Below are 25,278 nucleotides of genomic sequence, written 5' to 3' on the forward strand. Positions count from 1 at the left end.
CTGTTCTCACAACGATCGTCAAAAATAAATTCCCGTAACAATCGTAACAATCATGAAAAATGAATTCATACAAATCTCCAAACAAAAATTAAGCTTTAAAATCATATGAAAATTCATGCGACAGTTAAAAAAAAAAATTAACATCTTAAAACGATTGATATAAAATGCATGAAAAATTAATTCACAGAAAGGTTCAAAAAGTGAATCTAGTTTTAAACAGTTCTCCTAGAAACCACGAAAAATCGAAAGAAAATTGAAGATTCGAAGAACTCGGACAAAGACTTGAAGGTAAACGCTTTAAAATTGAGGATCTCGGAATCAAGAACATCCTTTTTTCAGAGGTGGAAATGCTTCTGGATTAGCAATATGAATGATACTTGAAAAGCGCGATAAGGAGGCAGTTTTGAAAGCGTACACGATCGATAGAGAACGCAAGAAACTGAATGCGCGAGTATTTCTAGCGCCAAGATCCGAGCTCTCGAGAGCGTACGGAATGCCGAGCTTCTCTGCCCACAGTTTGACCGACATTCGATGCATTCTTGTTTCAAATAGAGAAGCCCATACAGAATGGTTCGTTGCAGTAGGTCCGGGGAATAGCGTGGAAGTGTGCGAGGGAAATAGAAAATTACGAAATCGTGTGCACGAGAACGTTTATACATATGCTTTTATATTTATGAGCGCAATATTCTCCACCTATTCTCGCCGGACCAAGAATATATCCACATTGCTGTGCTACGTGGAGCATTGAATGGTTCTATAATTAGAACTGGAGGATTTCTATGAGATATTAGGTCTTTCAGTCGAATATCTTGGAAACACCACTGACTATTAGTTGTACCTGATAAGTGATTAATAACGTCTAATATTGGTGGAGGAGATTTGGTGGAAGCCTCGAGGCACAAAAGATCCTTTGGAACCATGATTGGCCTCGGAATGTTTAAGCAAGGGGACTAAGAGGTATTAATCACTTCATTAAGCGGAATTATTATTTGATAGCTTAACACTAGAACAACAAGTCGAAATTCTTTGTTTTACGATTCCGGAGACTATTGACGCTACTAAGCAGTCGAAATGATCGGCTTCTGATTATTTCTTTTACAGTTATTGCAATTACAAAAATGTTTTGATAAACTTCTTAGACTGCGGATTTTATGCATTTATGGCAAAAATGGGTAAATGCCAGACGAATGTTATACATATCAAAACTATAAAAGAAAAAAATACATTTTTTTTAACTCCCGTTTTGTATGTTCAATTTGATCACATCATTTTTATTTTGCATAAAATCCGCAGTTTGATTATAATCGTACGGAGTATGAATAAATCTTATCGTGTCATGATTATTGAAAAATATACATTAGTTGCAGTTAAGGCACAATATTTCTAATGTTAATATTATTTTGTATATGATCATTAGATGATACCTGTTTGACCAGGCACATTTTGAAATAAAAATCGTTACGATATCTCGATAAATACGGAGTATTTTCAAAAGATGATACAGACTAATCGTCATAAATGCTCGGTTGTTTTAATGTTAATTAAGATTAGTCGAATTCGAAAGGTACCGCAGTAAAGATGAATCTCAGTTAGCAAATCTGTAAAATAATCGAAGAGCAGCAATAAACAAATAAAGTATTAAGATGATACTTTAGATATTGAGATAAGTGTGCCGATTTTTAATTTTTAATTAAAATAAATGGTTTCGCATTATCTTAACTTTTGAAAAGAGGAGATCGCAAGAGGATGATTAGGAATGACAAAAGTTTTGTTATCATTGAGAGATCTGCTTAAAAGTTCGGAAAAAACTAAACATCCACGCCCATTTTTCTTTGATAGCAATCTGCACATGCTATGTTCCCTACTATGTCCTACTATACATATACCCCACTTGAAATTTATTGTTTAAAAATGAAAAAATGAGTAGTTTCGATAATATAGAATTTTTTTTTTAAATTACCACAAAGCTTAACAGTGATAGGTAACACTGATTTTTAATTATGTTTTGATATTCATTTTTATAGTAATGTATTGAATACACTGAATTTTACTACGACTTTTAGAATACAAAAGACAAACTAATATTTCCTACGGTTAACACTTTGCACTCGAAGCCATTTTAACTGTAAATCTAAATTAACTTTTCTTACTTATAGTATTTCCATTTTATATGACAATTGATAATATAAATATTATATAAATTTTATATTTGATATTAATATTATATTGATATACAATATAAATATTATATTTGATAATATAAATATTATCTTGGAACGTGATGTAACAATTTTAGTGGTGCCTCAGAGTCACCACTCGAGTGCAAAGGGTTAATCTTCCTAGCATCGATTTCAGTAACTAACCAGTTTAGCTGTTGCAGTCTCTTTAAAAAGTGTATATCTTGTTTATATGCAACATTTTTATCAAATATATAATTCGATAAAGAATATCGAAGAATATATTCTTCTCTTAAGAAGGATACAATACTTCTTATCTTTCCTAAATTTAATTAATGAAGGAATGACAACACTGCGTTATCATAACAAGTAAAACGCCAAAAACAGCTAACTGATAAAACGACTATGACATTGTGGGAACTTTTGGAAACGATATTTGCCGCTGAACGTGTTAATTAAAAAAGAGATCGTGTTTGTTTGATTCGAATGTAAATATTAAACGTAGCGCTAAAAGATAAAGTCGAGTGTGTTTTTTGGGTGTTTCGGTAAATATTACCGTTCTTATTAACTAGGAAGACGGTTTCCTTCTTGGGCCGTTCGTTCATCGTAGTAGGGTCCATTTCAATTCATCCAGAGCACGTTTCTTGAACGGCAAAGCCTGCAGGATTAGGAACGACACCCGACAGATCATATTCCATCCTGCACTTATTTACAGTTGTTCTCCGCGATGGCCGGACGAGCTTGCAAACAGAATTTAAAATTAGAAGCATATCCCCGACATAGTTCGGCCCGGCACGTAATCCCACGGCGAAAACGCTCATTACATAACCGCGAAAATTCCGGCGCAATTAAAATCCGCTGAACGCGGCGGTATAAATCCGCATGCTCGCCGATCCACGTAAACGTGGCGGGGGTGGTAGCGGCGAAAAAAAAAATAATAAAATTCCGCAGCTCGTTTCAGAATTTGCTTGGACCCGCGAGCTTTTATCCCGCTGCATTTTTCCTCGGCATATTTTCCCGGTGAGAGAATGCCGAAATTTTGTTAACTGCGAATGAATAATTCCATTCCGAGCCTAAATGAAAAACCGAGAGATCGGTTTTTACTCCCGTGCTTCATCAGATCGTTCGAATTTTCCTACGAGGAACGCCGCGGGCGATGCTGCGGTAACGCGCTATTGTCCATAATTGCTCGGATTAAAACCAAGAACGCTAAATTGAAAATTATGAAGTTACACGAAACTGTATAATCGTTGCACATGTATCGGGTCGTTCATTATTAAATCTCAGGATTTTTCAGCGTTGGTTAAATTACGTTGGTACACTACTCAATTCGCGAGATTTAGTATCGTTGAATTATCGTTGGGACTCCGTCATTATTATTTCAGATCATTATCGATAACTTGCATTATACATGACCATAGTTAAATTGACTTTATATTGACATTGTTATATTATATCAAATCGTGCGGTGAGATGTTAAGAGGAGAATTTATTCTAGTTTATTGTTCTTAATGTCGCGGAAGCCCGCATTGCTTTATATTTTTAGAAATAGATCGAAAGAAAGGTTAAACAAATCTGTTTGCTTCGCGAACAATTCCAAGATAATACTGTGTTAATTCGTATGAAATCTTCACTTTCGTTTCGGGACCGATGGAAATGTTCTCACAATATATTTTACAAACGTATTCGAAATCAGCAACGTTCCTCTTAACCCTTCCCCTCCCCCAATTTCGTCTCCACTACATCACACCTAATTGTCATCGAAAAATCACGCGGAAATGCAGCAGATGTTGTAATGCGATTACGAGGCCCGTAAAACCCAGTCAGCCTTGTTGCTCGATCAAAACAACCACACGAAACATTTCATTTTGAACCGCGACGGTTCACTAAAAAAGGGAAAACTCTGTCCAATAGCTCGCGAGTTATGCTACGATTTATGGAATTAGCGGTGCCATATTTCACGCTCTGTGAACGAAAAGATTTTCGCGAGACTCTGGACAGTTTCGAGATAGTACAGCCGATTTAAAAATTCTCCCATTCTTCTTGGCAAGAATTGCAATCGATCGTTTCCATCGATATGAAACGCCACGCATCCTTTGTTCCCGAAATATTTCACATTCCATCGTTTCATCGAAGTTTTCGACGACGTAATCAAAAACTCAAGTCTATCGTTGCTTCGAATTTCGATTCCCTTTGTGTGAATCGCGCGTCGACCTTTTTGTTTGTCAGAAATAAAAACCGAAAAATATTCGAGCTAGGTACGGTCTTCTCGCGTGATATACGATATTAACACGTGAACTGTCGAGCCCGGTGTGTTCATAAAAATTCCCACGGGCGGGCAACACTTTTTTTGTAACATGTTCGCAGCTGTCGTCTTCCTTTTCCAGTTTTCCGGAAGCCGGCTATACCGACGCGAAAATCAGAATGAACTTGTGAAACTTGTTTTTGATATGTCGCGTCGACGACTACTTTCTTCGTACAAATCGAGAGAAAATTCCTTTCGGGACCACACCGTCGAATTAGTGAGTGGGCAGAGTACTAATTAGAAACGAAAACGCGAAGGCTGTAACGCTACGTCAGTGAACGTGCTAACGAGTAGTGGGTGTGCGAGTTTACATTTCCCGTCGGTTTTATTTTAGCTTCCTAAATTAGCAATTAAACTTTCCGATTTTATCTTTCACAATTCATTTGTAACATCCAGTGGAAATAATTTTTCGAAGCAGAATTTTTGCAGCTACCAAACATTGCATTTCCATTCGATTCGTTAAAAATTCTGTCTTCAATAATTAATTAAAGCTAACTAACGTTTCATGTAACTAGTCTGATAAAATGAATTTTAATTGTAAAATACAGTTGTAGAATCAAGAAACCTAATCAAATATTTCTACTTGTGAGATGCACATCAAACACTTTACAGTAGGTGCAAAAATTTGAAAATATCTTGAGACAAGGATAAATAAGAACTGCACGCACTGTGATCGATAAAGTATCGATAAACCGGTTACCAACTTGTCCTTACCATACATAAATAATTGCAGAATCAACCTGACACGCCGAAATCATCTCTACAACCTCGCTACCAATTTAGTGCTGACATACGAGAATAATTTCAGAAGTCACAAACGACCTAGCATACCTGCGCAAACACTCGCGCGGCTATTCTAATTTCCTACAATCCCACAGGAACGACAGTGAACGTGCGAAACGGCCCGACAAGTCGTTTCACATCCAGCAGTCGTCGGATTGGCAGCGTAATAAAGGATAAACGACCGGCGCACGCTGATTCGACGACGTAGTCCCATCGTCTCGCGAAAGAAATGAATTTTCTGGCCCATCGACCGTCAGGTGGTGTGTAAAACACGGCGGAAAGATGGCAGCGCGGAACACCGTTAGACACTCGACTCTTTATTTGCTCTCTGAATTCATAACGTTCTCGCAGGAAGATAAGCGACCGTCTCCCGAACGAATCGAAACGACCGCGGCTGCGGGGGCGGTCTTGAAACACCGTTCGTCCCGGAATTCCAGAGAACCTGTCCGAAAGAAACGGGGCTTTTAGGCTGCTCGAGACGGATGTCTTACCTGGGCCCTGGCCCCCAGTACCCTAATTGAGGGTGTAGATAAACCCGGTGTCCTCGTCTCGCTTTTAGTTTCGGAACGATTGAAGTCGGCGATTTATTCGACGTCGCGGTCGTAATTCATCGGGTGGACCACCGACTGTCGATGTGCCGATCATAAAGTCGCCCGTGGACACTGTCTTCTGTGTCATTTCTATCGAAGTTTACGGGAGAAGTTTGGTAAGTCTGATTGATCGACGGAATTTTGTAATTCGATGCTGGTTTTGGAAAGACGTCGCTGTTTTTGGGATGCTTTCTCATTGTATTTCTATTGGAAACGGATTTGTGAACTTTATACTTTATACTTTCAGAAAATGTCTTGTGATCACAAAATGAATTCGGTTCACTGTCTCCTTTGAGTTAATTATCGTTCAATTCATAAGGAAGAATTCTTGGTCACATTTTATATTCCGGCGGGGGATTTGTTTTTCTGTCTTTCCCCCAATTCATTATATTAGAAAGCATGTTGCGGATAACGTACTATTTAATCCACGGACGGCGGGCCACGGCGGTCGGTAACTAGGTCAATTCTGACCCCTGCGGCTATTTCAAGTTTACTATGAGATGACATATACATATAGTTTTTCTTTTAGCGTGTGCGTAAACATAATTATTACGGAAAAATAAAAAGTAAGGTTTTATGCATGTCAAATATATTTATGCATTATTGCATAAATTATATATATAATTCATAACATCTAACACCCACGTTGTTCCATTCATAACATCTAACATCACGTTCTGTTTTTCTAAGACAGAAAAAAGTAACTGTACGTGGGTGTTAGATGTTTTATCAATAATTAATGTTTTACTTGTAACATATATTGTTTATCTATAACTACAACAATATAGATACAATATTAATGATAAAACTAATAATTATAATGTAGCTATAAAAACTGAGAAAAACTATAATACACTAATAAAAACTATAGATACCACTACCAATACTTTTCCTGATTTTTGTAGAAAAGATTAAAGAAGTCATCGATTAAAATGGACGTAATCAGTATTCATCTCGTAGTAATAGAAATAGAATTCTGTTCAAGTGTAGCGGAGATATTTCTCAATACTGCATCAGAAATGTAGTCTTAAATATATGTAGATAAATTGGTGAGTGTAAAATTATGGGTTTAAACAATTCCTCTCCCTTTTAAAGTGTACTTCAATATCAACCCTAATTAAAGTAGAGCCCCTAGAACCGTACTAAAAGGAAGTGAGAAAACTATAAAATACAAAAAGAACAGTGTAATACACAAATCTCACAATAATTTGAATATTAACATTAGATTTACAGAACCCGTCAAAATGATGAGTGACTAATTTTTTAATTTACGATTATTCACATCGTAAGATACATTTACCAGTTATTTATTCAATTTATATATTACGGCAAATGTTACAATAACACTTGTTAAAAATCAGAATAAATGTCCTATTTTATAAACTAATATAAAACAGCTGTTTTTTGTGCTCCGTAAATCTATTGTTAAGTAAAAATTTATAATAGACGTGCATACAAAGTATGTATTATAATAATAATCATGATCTTCAACATTTTCTGCCAGTAATACCGACACAAAGTGAAAGAAAAATCTCTTTGGAATAAGGGCGGAGGGTGAAACGTTCTAGTTAAAGGCAGCAAAAGGTATTCACGGTTCGCGACGTTGAACCGAAGCAAATCAGTAACGTAATAAGCGAATTCTCTTCGCGTATTTTCTTTCGCGTGTTTCTTGCACTGCAACTGCAATTGGTGCAGGGAATGAAACGAAAGCAGACGTCGCGAATTACCCTGCGCGGATCTCTCTCTCTCTCTCTCTCTCTCTCCCTCTCTCTCTCTCTCTTGTTGCTCTTCAGTCTTCGACGTTTTTCTTACACGTTTCCCCCTCGTGACGTTTGAAAGAGGACGAGGAAATTTATGGCCGACTCGTGTAGCCGGGCATTCGTAACGCGTGCGATAGCGGACGGTTTTTGCACGGCCTGGCCACTTGGAATTGTTTACACTTACGAGGCACCGTGTATCGCAGCTTTGTGCCGTTGGCTGCTGCCGGACATCTTCCTTTTTGCAAGGTTTATCAAATGAATGGTGATCGCTTGTCGGATAGATCTCAGCTGCGATCGTGACACGACGATTACACGCGTAAAGATTATTTGGACAATCATAGCACTCTTCAAAAATTGATACGTGAACGTCTGAATTGTTTTCTATGCTGTCTTTCATTGAAACTGCGCTGGTGAACTGTCTTTAGATCTATCGAACATTAAAAGCGTTCGATTTTTATGGAAATGACGATGCTGCATTTATTCTGATTTCGTTTCATTTTCATAATCTACGTATCGAGATCAATTTATTTATTAAGTTTCTGTAGGAGAATTTTCTGCTAGAAATCTCAAATTAGTCATTTTTACCGATCGAGCAGTGAGAGAGAGACAATTTAGCTTTAAATCTTGCTATTTTATTTCTCATTTTTATTTACTGTTTTTTATTTTCTCAAATTTTTATTATTTTTTATTTGTTGTACACTCTAAGTAAAACAATATTGCAATATGTGCTTTTAATTTAATAAAACGTATATTTATTAAAATATCTTCTAGTCAAATGTTAACGATATATAAAGTTTCTTAACTTTTGTCCGTAAGTGTACACATTTTTGATATACTGTGCATTTAATTCGGCATATATGTTTATGTGGGTGTGTTTTAAAGAAATTTTAAAGAACCTTTATGTGACATGTGTGACTAACATATTAATAACTTATTACGATAGTTATAAACCGTCAATGGATTTCATGAATAAATTGACAGCGAATTTTAGTGATAATAAATCCAGTTGTCTAAAAGTGACTATAATTATACCTTGACACAACTATGGACAAAGGAAAGTTTTATATGAACATTCCCAGTTGAGTGGAAGATGTAGTGAAATTATTATAGAGTTGTGTGATTGAAGAAACTTCAGACTACCACACTCCACTGTAGTTAACTACTTTCGAAAACATGCTTCTAAAACGTGTACCCATTTTGAGTGACTAGGTTAAGGGTAGTTTCCACCCTTTGACCGTAGGAAGTAATCGTAATCGTTCTGCTTGTGGTACAGATGGTTTTAGGCGTTGTCAGCACACGACAGTTAAGTTCCGTCGGTCAGTTAAACATGTTGTTAGTAGTCAAAGGATTAATTACAACGCTGTGGCCAATGTTGCGCAAAAATATTATGCGTTCGCGTCGGCGCTGAAGTTGTTGTTCATTAATTATAAATTTTACTGCCGTTCCATTAAACTGCTAACTGGGCCACTATAGGAAACCATAACTTATTAGTCGCATTAAATCGACGTAATAATTAAAACGAGCAACGCCATTAGTACCGTCAGGTAGAAATTGTCACGTAACGAGATGCGTTACTGTTCGTTCAATGAATACAAATTTATCCCACATTTAGACTGCGGTTTTTCTGTCAGAGACTGATGCGCAAAATATGAAGCAAGAAAACTTTCGCAAGAACTTGAGTCATAAATAACTTTCGATGCAGCTAGGTAGAATTTATTGTTTGAGCCACCAGGACAAACGAGTTCTTGCTTTCACTAAGTAAATAAGAGTTCAAAATATGTAAAATAAAAAAACAAAAAATAATTTTTAAAAAAGGAACAAAATAAATGTCAGTTGAGAAAACGGAAGTTATTTACGACTCGACCTAATATTCTAACTTTCAGTTACTACAGTTTTTTAGACACGGAACAAATTTTTATTTAACCCTTTGCCGTACTTTGACTTGTCTGACTAGTGATGAATATTTCTAGTAACAACCTGTCAACATTTTGACAGCCGCACCAAAAACCTGAGAAATTTCAGAAAATTAAAGTATTTTATTCAATGAAATTGAAATTGCAAAGCAAAGTTATACGACATCGATTACTTTCTCAACGTTCTTATCTCTTGCGAATCTTAATAAAATGAAGAAATTATAACGGAGTAGTGTAAAAATTAAATTTTAAATAATTCTGTCACTCACACATGGGTAACGCGGCAGTCAAAGCGTTAATAGTGTAAATACACTTCTCTAATAGTGCAATTATAACAAAAATTTTCTTAATAATGTGATTACGATACATTTTTTAAAAAACTGAGCTGAATCGACTTTTATAATTCAAATTTTCGCGAAGTCACTGAACGTGACTCCGGCTGTCACATTGTTAACTATGTATTTTATTCTGTTTTTCTATGTTGGAATAAAATTCTGTTTTCTTGTCATCAATATTTAAACATTCAAGTTGATGCAGCCACATAAGAAGTACAAATTTCTTTACCTTCTAAGAAATGATTGCAATCGAATAATTACTGTAATGACGCGGCAATGAGTTAATCTCTGTTTTTTACAATGCTGCAGACAATTTCGATATCGCAATAAGAATCAGCAAAAACAATCACGCAAAGATTAATCTAAAAAATATAAGACAGAAAGTACGTCAGAACATCTTGAGGACACTGTTATTTTATCTTCGGGTTACCAAAATTGTTTGAATATGAAATATCAATTGAATCCTCGTTCGACTGCATCAAAAACTTTGATTTCGTATGCGAGTCCCCGGTCTATTTTCAAGGATCATAAGGACCGTCTCGACCCGCCGACTGACCCGCAACAGGAACGCCGAGGATTTATGGCGTCGCGTCGCAGTTATACGCGTCTGCCTTCGGGACAATGATAAAATAATAAATCGTGGGGCTGATCTCCTGGCTGCCACCCCGCAGGGGATTTGGATATCGGGATCCTCCTCGTTCTTGTCGTGCACGAGCCGCCGCGATGCCGAGCTGCGGTCTGAGAGACCACGCAGACGGCTGGTATCGACTCGAACTCGAACCCGATATCGCATTCCTGGCTCTGGGTTCTTGCACCACGGGACGACGAGACGATGCGAGATGATATGGTCTAACCGTATCTGCGGTTTCGTTGCTGCCCCCAAGAAAGAGTTGATGAAACGGTCGCGGTGCCGATCAACAACCCCGAAAAACGAATATCGAGCTAACGAGGGTGGAGATTGGATCGGGAACCCTGCGGCGGTCGAAATTTACTCTGAAAAATCAACAGAAACCATAAGAATCCCGAATCTTGAAGTTCGAGGCAAGATCGAATTATAATTGTTATAAAAGAACACTTCATAATAGAAGAAAAATTATCAATTTAAAAATTGTTTAGAAGAGTCAGTGTATTAAATTGATCTTAGTGGAATTATTTAACCAGTTGTTTCCGACGAGTATACTCGTCATAACACGAAATCTTGCCATTTATTCATGACGAGTATACTCGCCAATAACAGCTAATTGGTTAAATAATTCGAATATATAAATATTCGATTTAATACATTGACACTTCTAAAGAATCTTAGCTTTCTTCCTGTTTCAAATTACACAATAACAAAATGTCGCCAGCAGCAGTTAAAAAGCATATATACTTTGATATTCTTTATTAGATTATATATTTTATAAAAGTATTGTATTCCAACAAAATATGGAGAAATTCAAACGTATACAGTGTAATTACAGTAACTTACACGCTTTGCAACAGCAAAAAGAAAGGAAGAAATTCCTGCATGGTTTCAGTTTCACAAAATCGATAGAGGCAATTTCTATTTTACTCCTTAGTCATGAGTTGCAAATTGGATCAACTATTTATTTCTAGCAACAAAGCGTGGTCTGTTTAATAGAAAGGCCATGAGTTTGTGACAAAATTCCCTGGAAAACTCGAACAACCGCAGTTTCCCGAAAAGCACAGCGGTGGCGTTTTCCACGGCACGGCCCAACACGATTACGCGTGTAGCGAGAAAAGGATTACTGTGGAACGCGGTTTAGTGGCTGCGGGGATTAGGATCCAGAATTTTATGGCCGTTGGATGACTGCTTCTCGACCGGTAAAGCAATCCGTTTAGAGTTTAGAGGATTCCCTGTAGCGTTGCACGCGCAACGAAAGGGAAACGGGATCTTTACGAAGCACGCACAGTGAGAGCACCGTGAGTGCACTGCGAGACTTTCTACCGCATGCATCGTCTCGGAACTTGGTACAACACATTGTGCACCGTGCATATGGTGCACGCTACCCACGTACCACGCATACCTCGATACCGTAAATATCGCGCGCGTCGAACGATATCCGCGTCGGTTTCGCTCGTATATCAACCGATACCTTTGCTGGCTGCTCCCCGGGGAGACATCGACGTCACTCGAGGGATGTCCACGAAAAAGGTCGGGAAACTTCGGAAGGGAAACCACCCTCGCGATTGTTGGCAAGAGCTCGAAACATCTGGTGGAAAGCAAACAATCGAAATCGTGGTTACAATTCTGAACACTTTATCCACCGGCGATTTTCTAATAGTCACGTGATGTATTAAGAGCGAATGTTATTCGTTCCTTCAAAAGTAAAACAAAATTTGATTCTTCTGTTATCAAAATCTATCGATAAAAGTAAATGAAGACGTGTAAATATCAAATATTGATTCCTCAAAAGTACTAGCCAACATAGCTGTAAAGGAAACCGTAGTAATGCAAGTAGTTACAATCAAAGGTCATAATTTGATGAGAAAGTTGATAATTTCTTAAAAAATTGGTGGAAGCTGACAATAATTTCAATCATAAGCGAACAAAGTAGTTAGATTAATATTGAACTTCTCTTAGATACAACTCGTACATCAAACTGATAGGTTTCTAATAAATAATCTATTAGAAAAATTGTCTGAACTTGTGCTAAATATCAGGGTTAGTGCTACAGAAAATTATCTTAGCGTAAAACGTAAAAGATAATATGCATTTTTAATGATTCTTTTGACTGTGGACGTGCTGATGCATTTATCTTGGGCTGCGATAACATCCAAGTAAGATAATCATGTTTTTAGTCTGAGGTGCTTTTATACGCTCATTCAGGACGTGGTATGTATGTAATTCAGTTGAAACAGAATATGAAACAGAACATTTTTGTTCCAATGTTACTACATACTTTGAAATAGACCATCTTTGTCTAAATGCATGCATTTTAATAGAAACCATTCCTGTCCTGATGCCATCAAATATTCAAAAGAACTATCTCTGTTCAAGTGTCATTATCAATTTTGAAAGGAAACCATTTTTATACAGACATTATAATGTACCTTAAAAGAAGCCATTTCTACTTTCAAAAGTGAACCATTTCTGTTTAAATGTCACTACGCTTTCCACAATTGGTACGCTTTTCACATTTTTATTCGGATACCAGTACGTACTTTAAAAGAGACAACTTTATTAGATGCCAGCATATATTTTAAAAGAGACTGTGTTCAGTCAATACAAGTTACTTTCGAAATGGATTTTTTTTTTAAAAAAAGGAATACTGCTTCAAACGTTACTATGTACTTTAAAGAAAGAACTTTCTCGTTCAAAAATTACCATGCATTTTAAATGAGGACCATTTTATCCAACTACGAACACATCTCTTTTATCCAAACTCTACGGCATACTGAAAAAGTTATCATTTTCGCCCAACCGCGCTACTACAGTAATTTCTCCCAGAAATGTTCGCAGGTCGGAATTGAAAAATAAAAAACCGACAGATCTGAAAATACTACATCGCGATTCTTCGAGCCTCGCGGTTCGTTTTTATAGAAACTCGGAGCAGTCCGCAAAAAAAGGTGGCGGCCAGCATGCCGGTGTCATTAATATGAATACATAGTAATGCTAGAATAAAAACGATGACTTAACACTAAACCTACCGCGGTCAAAGTGACCGCTTTCTTATTTTGCAATTCTGCAAAGTTCCGAGACTCTTTCGTGGAAAACGCTTGAATAAATTATATTATTGGAGCAAGTTTTATAATAAAAACTTTACAAATTCTAAATAAATTCGGTCTTCTCACTTTTCTGAAGCAGTACATGCCAATTAGTATTACTGCTTGGTAGGTTTAGTGTTTAACTCCTTTATTTTCAATTTTTTGCCACGATTCGAAGGCAATTCGACGGTCACGTACCTAGTACAGTAAATCTTCCTAATTAACGCTGAGATTGTGCACTAAAATGAGCCGTTTATTTTGACAGTGGCATAAGTCACTTTGTTTTTAAGTCGATATATTTAAGGGTTTGCGTTTTAACACGTTTAAAAATATGGATGCTAACTTTCGAGAAGATTTACTTGTATTTGTTACCTCAGGATACTGATATTTTTCTCAGTATAAATAATTTCGTATATCATTAAAAAAATCACCACTTTTCATTACGGTAAAGTGGCTTAAGCCACTTTCAAAATAAACGGCTCAAATGGACAATTTGGGAAAAGGAGATACGATTATTCGAGCCTTGCGGCTCGTTTTTATAGTTGACCTTGTAGTTACGCGGTTTGTTTTACCTGACTCACACCCAAACAGACCATTTTGTATTGTCTTCCGGGAATTTATTACGACGTAACACTAAATTACATAGGCGTAGGACTAGCACAAGGAAATTCACAGCAAATTTAGTATTTCCGGAAGAAATTACTGTATTTCCAAAACCTGCGTACTTTTCCGGTTTACGAGGAAGTTTTCCACCGAAACATACGAATATTACAACAGCCGTTCGATCGAACATTTTTTTTTTTACCAGCAGTAGATAAATCACGGGAATTGGGCGGGGTTGGAACAGATAGGGAGGGACGTTTGACGCGACACGAGTTATCGACGACGTTCGCAAACACCGGCTGTCCTCCGTGGGCGAAAACGGTATCTAGCCAGTTCGTCGTGGAATTCAACGTGGTTCGATATATCCCCGAATAAAACGTATTGCACGCGTATAGTGATCGTATCGGAGACGCCACAACACAAGGTGTGTGTTGTTGTTGTGGCGTCTTGCCGGGTGGATCACAGCGTCTCGTTATTCCGAGCAACGCGTGCTGGCTCATCGAGGGACACGTGTTTCGAATCCGGATGAATTAATTGGAACGGAGCGATATTGTCGGGCTTTTTATGCGTCCGAATACGTGATCGCCTGCGCTGGGATTTAATACGTTCGCTGTTGATGCCTGCCGCGCAGATTACATCGACGCTGCTTATCGCTTCTATCTGGGTTAGGTCTGCGATAGGTACGGATCTCTCGAGTCACCAAATCGCAGAATATACATTGTAATAAATACAATTATAATTCTTTTGGTACCTTTCACCGACTCTCTGATTATTAAATTCCCATTCTTCGGTGAACTCTTGTACCACGATTGTGATTAATCCCCTTTGTCTCGTTTAGAGATGAATTGTTCCACGGAATTCTGCTATGGATTCATTGAAATGATTTTCATTTACGGAGAAGTACGAATTCGATGAATAAATAAAGGATCTTTTATCATTTTGGACCTCTAAAAAATCTGTACTATTAAAATGTTCGGAATGTTTGCGTTTGCATATGAAATGTCGGATTTTCATTTCGCGTTAATGTTTGTCTGCTTACGTTATGTTGTTTTTTATGACATAACGTCTTTTGCAGTCTTATTGTATATTGCATTATATTTTACCACGCAAAACTTGTTCAAAATTCGTTATTTTTGTCATTCATTTGGAGTTTTTGGCGGATATTCGTGTAACAATTTTATAAGAGAGAGAGTTGAGTTTATTCATTCAGAAAACCAGAACTTCTTTCAAAATGGCATTTATATGTATATTAAAAACTCGTTGGAAAAAGAGTATCGAAACGAACGGTTCATATTATGATGAAATAAACATCTATCAAGAAAAGATATGAAATTTTTACTATTCACTACTATTCATATGCGCCATCCTAATACAAATATTACCCATTGTTTAATCGCAATCGTCGGAATGCGTGTCGATTGAGGAATTCATGATTGCAGAGTAGGTGATACAGGTCTACACTTTTTCTTACAATTGCAATCGTCTTTGTTTCGTTCGCTAAATTGTTTCTGTAGCAGATTATTTTATTAATTTTATTATTTTATGAATATCTTTTTTATTATTTTTTTCCAAATAAATTCCTATTCGAACAACAAATAACTTCTTATTCGAATAAATTGTTATCTAGATACATTTTTATTCGATTGGATATTTATTCGATAATGTCGAATAAAATATTCAATTAATAATCAATATTATTCAATTCTGACTGTCAGGTGACAAGAGATCAGCGATGCATGCGGATGAAAAACCAGACACGGATTATTCTAACGACTTTTATCTGACGATACGGTAATTAGGGGTTGACAGAGTGCAGAGCCTAACTACGTTTATTTCTGTTGCAGCTGTCCGGACTGGTCGTAGGCGGGATCGGTATCTGGACCGTGATTTCGAAGCACAGCTACGTATCCCTGATGACGACCAGCACGTATCCGACTCTGGCCTATGCTTTAATCATCGCAGGTGTCCTGGCTGTGATCGGTAGCTGGCTTGGGTGCGGCGGTGTAACTTCTGAAAATAGATGCGTTCTCCTCATGGTGAGTAACCGACAATTTCGGCCGGCCAGTTTCCCGACCAACAAAATCTTTCGATTATTTATAGGGTGCGGATCTGATCGCGTTTTATTTCGTTTCATGGAGTAATAGAACCTCAGTTGTTTGAAACGATCTGGTGGCCGTGGATGTTCGGATATGAAAACAGTTGCTTGAATAGTTTGTTGGTCTAGGTCTTTATTGATTTATACAATTTTATATTAAGTTTGTTTCATATGACAATTTTATGTTAAATTTATTTCATATGACAATTTTGTATTAAATTTATTTCATATGACAATTTTATATTAACACGTTCCGTGCCGAGCTTTTTTTACTCGAATCTTCACACTTTGATATTTTACTAAAACTTGATGTATTACGTGCAATTATTAATTCTCGTACACATAACAACGTAACAAAAACTTATCAACGCCCATTCTTGCGGTGGAAATTGATTCTTCGGTTCTAAATTTCTTGTAAACAATTTGTTCAGTTCACTAAGTAAACATGCAAGCGTGTACCATCGATGGTACACGTGGCACGGAACGTGTTAAATTTGTTTCATATGACAATTCTGTATTAAATTTATTTCATATGACACAATTTTATATTAATGATAGTCGAGGATATAATTTTAACGTATCTAAATTTTATTGATAAATATTGAGGCTCCTAATTTTGTAAGATTTAGGTGAACACTAATGTAGTAAACTAGATTTTGTACGCTTTTTGTGGATGTTAATGTAGCAGATTAAAATTTTTAGCATTGTCGGGAGTGCTAATGTAGCAGATTAAATTTTGCAGAATTTTTGTGGATGTTAGTAGAGCTGACTAGATTTCGTAGAATTGTTATGAATGTTAATGGAGCAAACTAAATTTCGTAGAATTTTTGTGGATGTTAACATAGCGAACTAAATTTCGTTGGATGTTTGAAAATGCTAATGTAACAGGCTAAAAACAGGATTTTTATGGATGTTATAATGTACCACACTCGATTTCATAAGATTTTTGTAGATGCTAATGTAGCAGCCTGTTTTTTTGTAGGATTTCTATAGATACTAATGTTGCAGACTAGATTTTGCAGAATGTCTGTGTCACGCTAATGAAGCATTCTAGATTTGCTAAGATATTTGTGGACGTTAATGTAGCACGCTAGATTTAATAGGATTTTGGGAAATGCTAACGAAGGAGCCTAGATTTTGTAGGATTTCTGTAGATGCTAATGTAGCCGACTGGATTTAGTAGAATTTGTATAGATGCTAATTATACACGCTAGATTTAGTTGGATTTTCCTGGGTGTTAATGTAGCAGACTGCATTTTGTAGGATTTCTGTGAATGCTAATACAGCAGACAAAATGTTAACGACTCATAACTTACAAGAACATAAAAAGATCTAAAAATGTTATATCTCTCCAAAAAAAAACGAAATATCCTACTAAGACCTAATTGTCCAACATTTTTTCCTGCAACTTATTTTTTGAAATGTTCATCCTTCAGCCTTAAATAACTCCATAAAAACAGAACCACGCAGCTGATCAGCACTGCTCAATGCGCAAAAATAATCTTCTCTAATATTCAATGTCCCTCTTTTGCATCGAATTCGTTCGTTACCAATCAAGTGCATTCATCGAGAGATCTCGTCTCTCCAATTCCAGAAGTCGATCAAAAATTGACTGCGCCAGATGTACCGGCCGGGGGCCGCACGGTGCAACGCATCGGATGGCGCGCATTAGCCTAATGCTAAAACATTTACCGATTCCCGAATTCACTGGCCTGGGAGAACCAATAATTCGCATCGAATCGAGCCGATCAAACAGAATGCATGAGCCATTCGTCTCGTATTGTCGGGGACGCGTGTAACACCGTTGACGGTGGTGCGACGTGTCTTATCGATCATGCACTTCCCCAGCGTCCATTTATCACACTCCAGCTATTGTCTGATTAATTAATTCGCTCGTTTCTGGGGAACGCGAGCGCGACGGAGATGGAAATCCGTGGGATGAACGAGGATGAACGGGGATGAAGAGAGGAAGAGAGAAACGAGCCCTCTCGCCTAACTCCAGCGATCGCTTTTGGAATTACCTGTAGCCGCCGCGCCAGATGCGCTCTCTAAATTGTTCTCAGAACTTTCGTAAATTTAGTTCGAGAGACGCTACTGTTTTACTTACTAATCGTTCATCGATCGAGAGCGATTCATGCTCGCGAAGCTGTTCGATCGCGGCCCCAAAACCAGGAGGACAGAGACAGAAGTTCGGGATATTAATGACTGCGGATCTTTATGAAAAATAACAATGTTCCCCATCGATTTCGAGAAATGAGAGTTGACTAAAAACGTATCTCTTCTCGTTATAATCTTTATTATTTAAAGATAACATGCCTCTGTCCTTTTATCGTTATGTTTCTTCCTATTTTGTAATTTACGTTACCATTTTTCTCTAAGTGCATAAAATCCACACTTTTGGTTGTTAGGCCATTTGCTGATGCAAATGCTTGAAATCCATTGTTTAATAAATTATTATGCGATATCAATCCTTTTAGAGCCAGTTTATGGAAGTGTACATAATTGCAATTGAATTGTTTTATTTAAAGATCCATATCCTAGTTATTAATTATTACATAATTATTTCAAAAAGGAATTTCTATTCATTTATAATCAATATTCTAGCACGAATCTGCACATATAATGAACACAGATTTCTTCTGACTAATTTAAGTTATCGTGATTTAAATTTCTTGTGACAACAATGAAACGTCTCCCAAACATTTTCATTCTTGAATCCGTTAATTAGTAAATATTTTGTAGGGTAGCTTTTCCGCGCGATTCAAGCATCGAGAGGATCGCGACGCGACGCGGTATAATTAAAATGGTAAATCGCTATTGAAAGAAATTTCCTGGATCCGCGTAGGAGATAAAAGGAAGAAGTGAAAATGGTTTCTCGAAGTTCCGTTCTCGGGACAGTTTCACTGCGAATCAACGAGCTCGTTTCTTTCTCGAGCCGTGGCCTGCCGAGTTTCCCTTTGACTTGGTCGACCGTCTCCGACATCATCGCCTCGGGCTCTCAGACTTTGTTCACCGTTATGGTTACTTCCATGGCGAAAACGAAGGACTGGAGCGCGTCTGAAAGAGTGTCCTTCGCGTTTAAATATCGACCCGCGGGAACTCCTGCTGGACAAATATTTGGGCAAATTTTATGCGATCAGAATCTCTTTCGTCCCCGAGAAATTGAATAAACTCTTGGAAACTGGAATGGAATTTAGCTGTCGTATTAGTCTTTAAAATTTATGTTCCCGAGTTGTAGTTTCAGCAAAGATGGTAAAGACTGACGAATCTAATTTGACTTGGAGAATTTCAAATTGAGAAATGTTATTGGTTGTTCGAGTCATTTGACTCATTATGTCCTTTGTTACTGAAAATGTCTGCACCCAAGTTAGAAACAAAAGTTTTAGACGTTTATTTAAACTGTAAAGTTTAGTATACTTTCCTGTCTACAACAATTACAACAAAATCCAGTAAAATAATTTTACTGAGTTGTGAAGAAAGACACGTCTTTCTTTTGCCACAATTTTAACCTGTAAACAATTTTTAATGCAATGACTAAATAAATTGTGTTAACGTTTGATATGTTAATAAATGTTGTTATTAAAATTGACTAACAATTTTGCCGAACACTTGACAATTATGGCATCACGAAACAGTGAACTTAATGATTAGTAGATTTAGCTATTGTCTGATAATCTTTCAATTATTATATTTCTTGTACATATTTATTATATCTACTATATTTTTATTACATACATGACACTATTTTTTACTTTTTCTTCTTAGTAGATTTAGTAGATTTAACTATTGTCTGATAATCTTTCAATTATTATATTTCTTGTACATATTTATTATATCTACTATATTTTTATACATACTATTTCTTACTTTTTCTTCTTAGTTTTCGTATTGTATCATTACATAATATATGTATATTTTTATTTTTATTGTACTCATGTGATGGGTACACAAAGTCTCTCCCTTTTTTCTCTGTTTTCTTGCAACAAAGAATTTTTTACCCGTATACACGGATAAAAACTTATTATTATTAACAAATGTGAGTTTAAAATTGAAGCCAGGACAGCAAAGATAAGAATCGAGGTGCAGACAGCAATTTTCAAAACTGTTGTCAGAACTAGAAAATTTAGTTTCGCGAGGATACGATTTTCATGAGAAATATTCGCATCGAAGGGAACGATTTCAGCATGAACGAATGATCGATAGCCTGCGCCATGATCGGTTGAGCTCCTCGACAAAGTCGCTCCCCTTATTTTTCCCGTGGCTTGCCACCGAATAGCCGTTTTTCAGCATCGCGGCTAAATGAGGTGAAGAGGTGTCCAACGTTAAAAATATATCGATCTTCCTAAGAACGGAATTAGCCTTAGCGATGACACAGTTCCCTGGGTGTTGTCAACAAGACCGCACCTAGTAGCGCTAGTGATTTCAATTAAACCTATGAGATACCCGGGTACTCGGGTTCCCATTTCATACTCGGATAAACAAAAATTGTCTGAGTAACTGGTAAAAATAATATGATAGAATATGAAAAAATTATTTTTGTTTTGAGATACAGTTTATCTTTTTATTACTCTTACTTAAATATTTAAGCAAATCAAATTCTACATTTTGATTATCTTCTGCATTACATTTTGATTTTGATTTTTGCGTTTTTTGTCACTATATTTCTAGCTTTAGAAGATAAGCCTTTTGAGGATAAGCCTAGCTGGAACACTTAAGTATAGTTTTGCCAAATTTGATAATTTTTTACATTTTCTAGCATTACTCTTCCACCAGTCCATCAAATTTAAATTATGATTTATTCATCATTCTAACTTTCCAGTTCTGAATTGTCATCATTTACATTATGGCGAATTTAGACTTTGCACTTTGTATGGGCATCTCGATGATTGATCTGTATGAAATGTGTAAATATTCTTTTCATTTGCATTTCTTGCAAGTGAACATCCAAAGTGAACAGTGAAACGAAATAGAGCCGAGCTCTATTTTTGATGAATCGAGGGTGGAAAGTCAAACTCGAGGTGTTAAGCAAAACGATCTCTGAATAAAGAAGATATTCATTCATCAGTTGACAATTTGAATATTATTTGTGAACAGAAATTTTTGAACATAAATTAAAGATAAGAAATGGTCTTGTAAAATCATTTAAAAATCATTTCAAAAAATTCACAAGCAACTTCAACAAGTTATTGGAAAAACTTGCCGATTTACTACTCTGTTTTATAGCTTAATTATGAATAGAATTGTTATATATCCAAAGTTAATTTACAATTAATGTATTTTGCTATCTATTTATCACGTGTAAGGCATCGTCGATAAGCAACTTTTAAATAGTCTTCGAAATTCAAGTGTCAAGTGAAAAATTTCTGAGTAAAAAGGACATTTAATCATCAATTGCCAACAAGACTATAATCTTTTAACAGCCTATAATTTGACAAAAAGCAGACGTTTTGTAAAACAATCTAGCAGAGATTATTTCAACTTAACGCAATACTAAAATTGAGGAATCAACTTTTGAAAAATGTTTGAACTTGAGGAATGAAAAGATCTCTAATTAAGGAAAATTAAATTATTTATCTATAAACAATATATACTTTCCCGTACAGACCATTTTTACACCAGCTGGTCTAAAAGCAACTTCCAAACGATTTTTGCTGTACCATCGCTATACTATAGCTATTGTATAGCAGACAATAATACGTAAATTGTCTCTAGTTTTGTTCTCTTCATTCTCAGAAAGCAAGAGTATCAATGTGAAAGCATTTTCTCTACTCCCAGGCCATCTCTGTTCACCCACTAGCAAGCATAATTCAGCGAGTAAGGGATGCAGCCACCCCTAGCAAGCGCGATATTAACCAAAGCCCTAGGAATCAGGCGAGAAAGGAAGACACTCCACTTTATTCTTATCCGCGGCATGAAAATTTACAATATCCTCCTCCGCGTGACGTTGAGCCCGTGAAAAAGAAAGCAGAAGAGACGTCTTCGCGGCTAAATAGAAACCGCGCGGAGGACTTTACGAGGATGGTTCTCAGTAGATCCGGTGGATCTCTTTCTCGAAACGAACTCTCAGAGCGTTCAACTATAAATCGGACTTAATCAAGAATTAGCGCGGCGCCGTGTCTGGAACCTAGCGCCTTCCATTCAGAACCGGGTGATAGCTGGACTGGCTTACGTTTAATTCCACGTAAATGATAGTTAAATTCCGGTAACAACCGCAACAAACCGCCGAGTCCTTGCACCGGCAGATCCTTCTTAATTTAGGATCTCGTTCAGCTCCGGAATCACTGTTCGATCGCGCGTATAGCGTCGTGTAAATCACCTAAACTGGATCGGCTCGAGTCACGATCGTTTGATTCGCTTTGTTCCGACAAATGGGGCGGTTTTACCATTTATTCGTAACGGAACGTAAATGAAAAGCCGACTCAGCCGAGCTGACATTTAGTAAATAATGCATCGAGCAATTTAGTTTTGCCGATTGTTTTAGCGAAACAATAGCTAAGTGACTTTGTCTTGGTTTTTCGCGATTTTAATTACTTATATTTGGTACTTTCGAATAATTGTTTGTATTATCGTTGCATTCTTTTATTTTTGAAGCGTTACTATTCCATTAATAAATATGTTCGAGTTCCATTGTTCGTTTTGAAAAAATTCTCCCTTTTGCCAGGTGTACACCTCTGGCATCCTTTATTTGCGCAACGAGCACCATCAACGCACCGGAATATTGTAGTCTCTGCTTTTATTAATTTATGGAAGAACGAGTGCAGCACACGTGGCTTTGTTTTACGCGAATGAAAATCGCGTAAAGTTTGTAAGTAAATAAAAAAGAAAAAATATTGTAAATTAAAGTTAGTACAAATTTTTAGAAATACATGTGTATTTATTTCGCATAGCATAACAAAAAGATAATCAACCCTTAAAGCAATGAAACTTTTATTTTTAATTGGTACAAACTCATTACCTTTGTCGCTTGAAATATTTGGAAGTTCGATTTCGTTTTCATTGGTGATTTAAATTTTTTCGGATTATTTTTCTTCAATATCTTTTCTTTTGCTAAGTTTTCATTTTGCTGATATTCGTTGCAACATTTAATTCAATTTTGTCGAAATTTGGAGACCCGTTGTACATATATATTACATATATATTATGTTACATATAATATAATATATAATAATATAATATATAATATATATTATATTACATATAATATAATATATAATATATATAATATAATATATATAATATATATAATATATATTATATTACATATAATATAATATATAATATATATTATATTACATATGTATTACATATACATATATTACACATATATATTACATATTATATTATAATTTACCTCCTAAAAAAAGAGGCTCTCGTAAATTAAGGGGCGGGTGAAAATGTTAAAAATGCTGCTTTCCCCGTTTCGAATGATAAATTCCAGTAAGACTTGATCTCGTAGATCGGCTAAACGAAATCCGTTTGTGTAATATATTTAGTTACACGCAAGGGAAAAGGTTGGATAGACAGTCTAAAACAAAGTTTTTTAATATTATCAGAGCCGATGATATCGCGTTAAAACGCGAACTTTATTAATTGTGTTAAACTCTTCGAGGTTCGGAACTTCTCTGGTTTAATGATTTCACTTTAACTCTGCTGTTTTAAAAGTTCAAACCGCTTCGAATCCTTGGCGAACGCGTGTCGGAATTCCCGGCCCGCGCTCGCATTAACTTCTCATGCGCCGAATTAACTATTTTCTAAGTTAATAACGAACCGTTGAGCGGTAGTTTCAACACTATCCAACGCACTGCCGAAGTTTTGTATGACTTTACACACCTGCGAACGCATTTGCGAAAATATATTAAAACGAATCGTCTTTAAAATTTATAACTATGCACATACATATAATTATGTATTTATTTATGCATATTTTAATCTATTTTATGGGAACTGAAATCGAAAAATGTTCCTCTAGCACTTTGACTTCCACTGGTCAAAGGTCATATAAGGACGACACAGTCCTTTTATCAAACTTGAAAATCTTTCCTCATTATAATTTGTTCAGTAAATAAAAAGTTGTCAAGTTCTGCAAGCTGCAAGGGGATTGCAATAGTGATCGTAAAATTTTTTTGTTTCTGTATTATGAAATAAGTTATTCTGATTTTATGTTAAGGTTCGAATTAATTTGAAAGACACATAGTCTAATTATCGCGAACTGTTACTGTTAACAGTCAAGTATCTCCACGCTGATGATTATTTTTATGTTCTCAAAAAGTTCTTTTTAAACACTAAGGAAAAGCACTGTTTATATATTTATTCTTTAAGCCAACTTCTGTTATCCGCCTTAATTATGTTCAATTTCTCTCAGGATGTAAATTTTTCTACTGAATATTGTTTTTGTGTAACCTCAATTTAATTGCATACTCCATGTATTATACAATATTACGCATTTATGCGTGTTGCTACTAATCCTGTAGAGGGTTAAACGAAAGTAGAATAAAGTTGAACGTGTCTATGAAAGTCGAATGAAGTTGACCAATTCTCGTATCGGTGATCGAATTGTGAGAAAAGTAGTAAAATACGGCTTAAAATCCTAAGCTAATGCAAATATTGTAAAATTCAAAGCTGCGTAAAGCTGTCCAGGAATTTACATAGCCGAGTGAAAGCCCGCTATCGATTTTTCCGCAGGCACCGTAGCTCCCATCAAATCTTTTATTCCGGTTTGCTCGTTCGCACCTGGCATCTAATGACCAGGTATGCACCCCGTGCACAATTCCGCCGTGCACTTTTTGCGCCAAGGTCCGGGTTAAGTTGATCCCGGGTTTATTTCCATAAGCAATGTGACCGATCCGTGAACGAGGAAAAAAAGAGAACCTAGCGCGGCTGCCTCGCCTTTAATTAAACGCAAATACCCGGTCTGCCTAAAAACACCCTCTGCAGGCGGATGGATCGTAACGAGAAGATCACTTTGGGTCCGAGTGGCCAGAAAGCGGAGACTCCGAAGGGGCTACA

General features: G+C 36.4%; 1 protein-coding gene across 4 annotated transcripts in view; it reads left to right on the plus strand.

Moving 5' to 3' along the window:
• Positions 1 to 25,278, plus strand: part of LOC143258959 (CD151 antigen) — a 208,801-nt gene that overhangs the window by 160,045 nt on the left and 23,478 nt on the right. For all 4 annotated transcript variants that reach the window (XM_076519626.1, XM_076519627.1, XM_076519625.1 and 1 more), the window contains one exon: positions 16,022 to 16,213. In XM_076519626.1, coding sequence (XP_076375741.1) covers positions 16,022 to 16,213 — 192 coding nt within the window. The remainder of the gene's footprint in view (positions 1 to 16,021; positions 16,214 to 25,278) is intronic.

Source organism: Megalopta genalis, chromosome 3 (genome assembly GCF_051020955.1).
Source record: "Megalopta genalis isolate 19385.01 chromosome 3, iyMegGena1_principal, whole genome shotgun sequence".
Classification (NCBI taxonomy): Eukaryota; Metazoa; Arthropoda; class Insecta; order Hymenoptera; family Halictidae; genus Megalopta; species Megalopta genalis.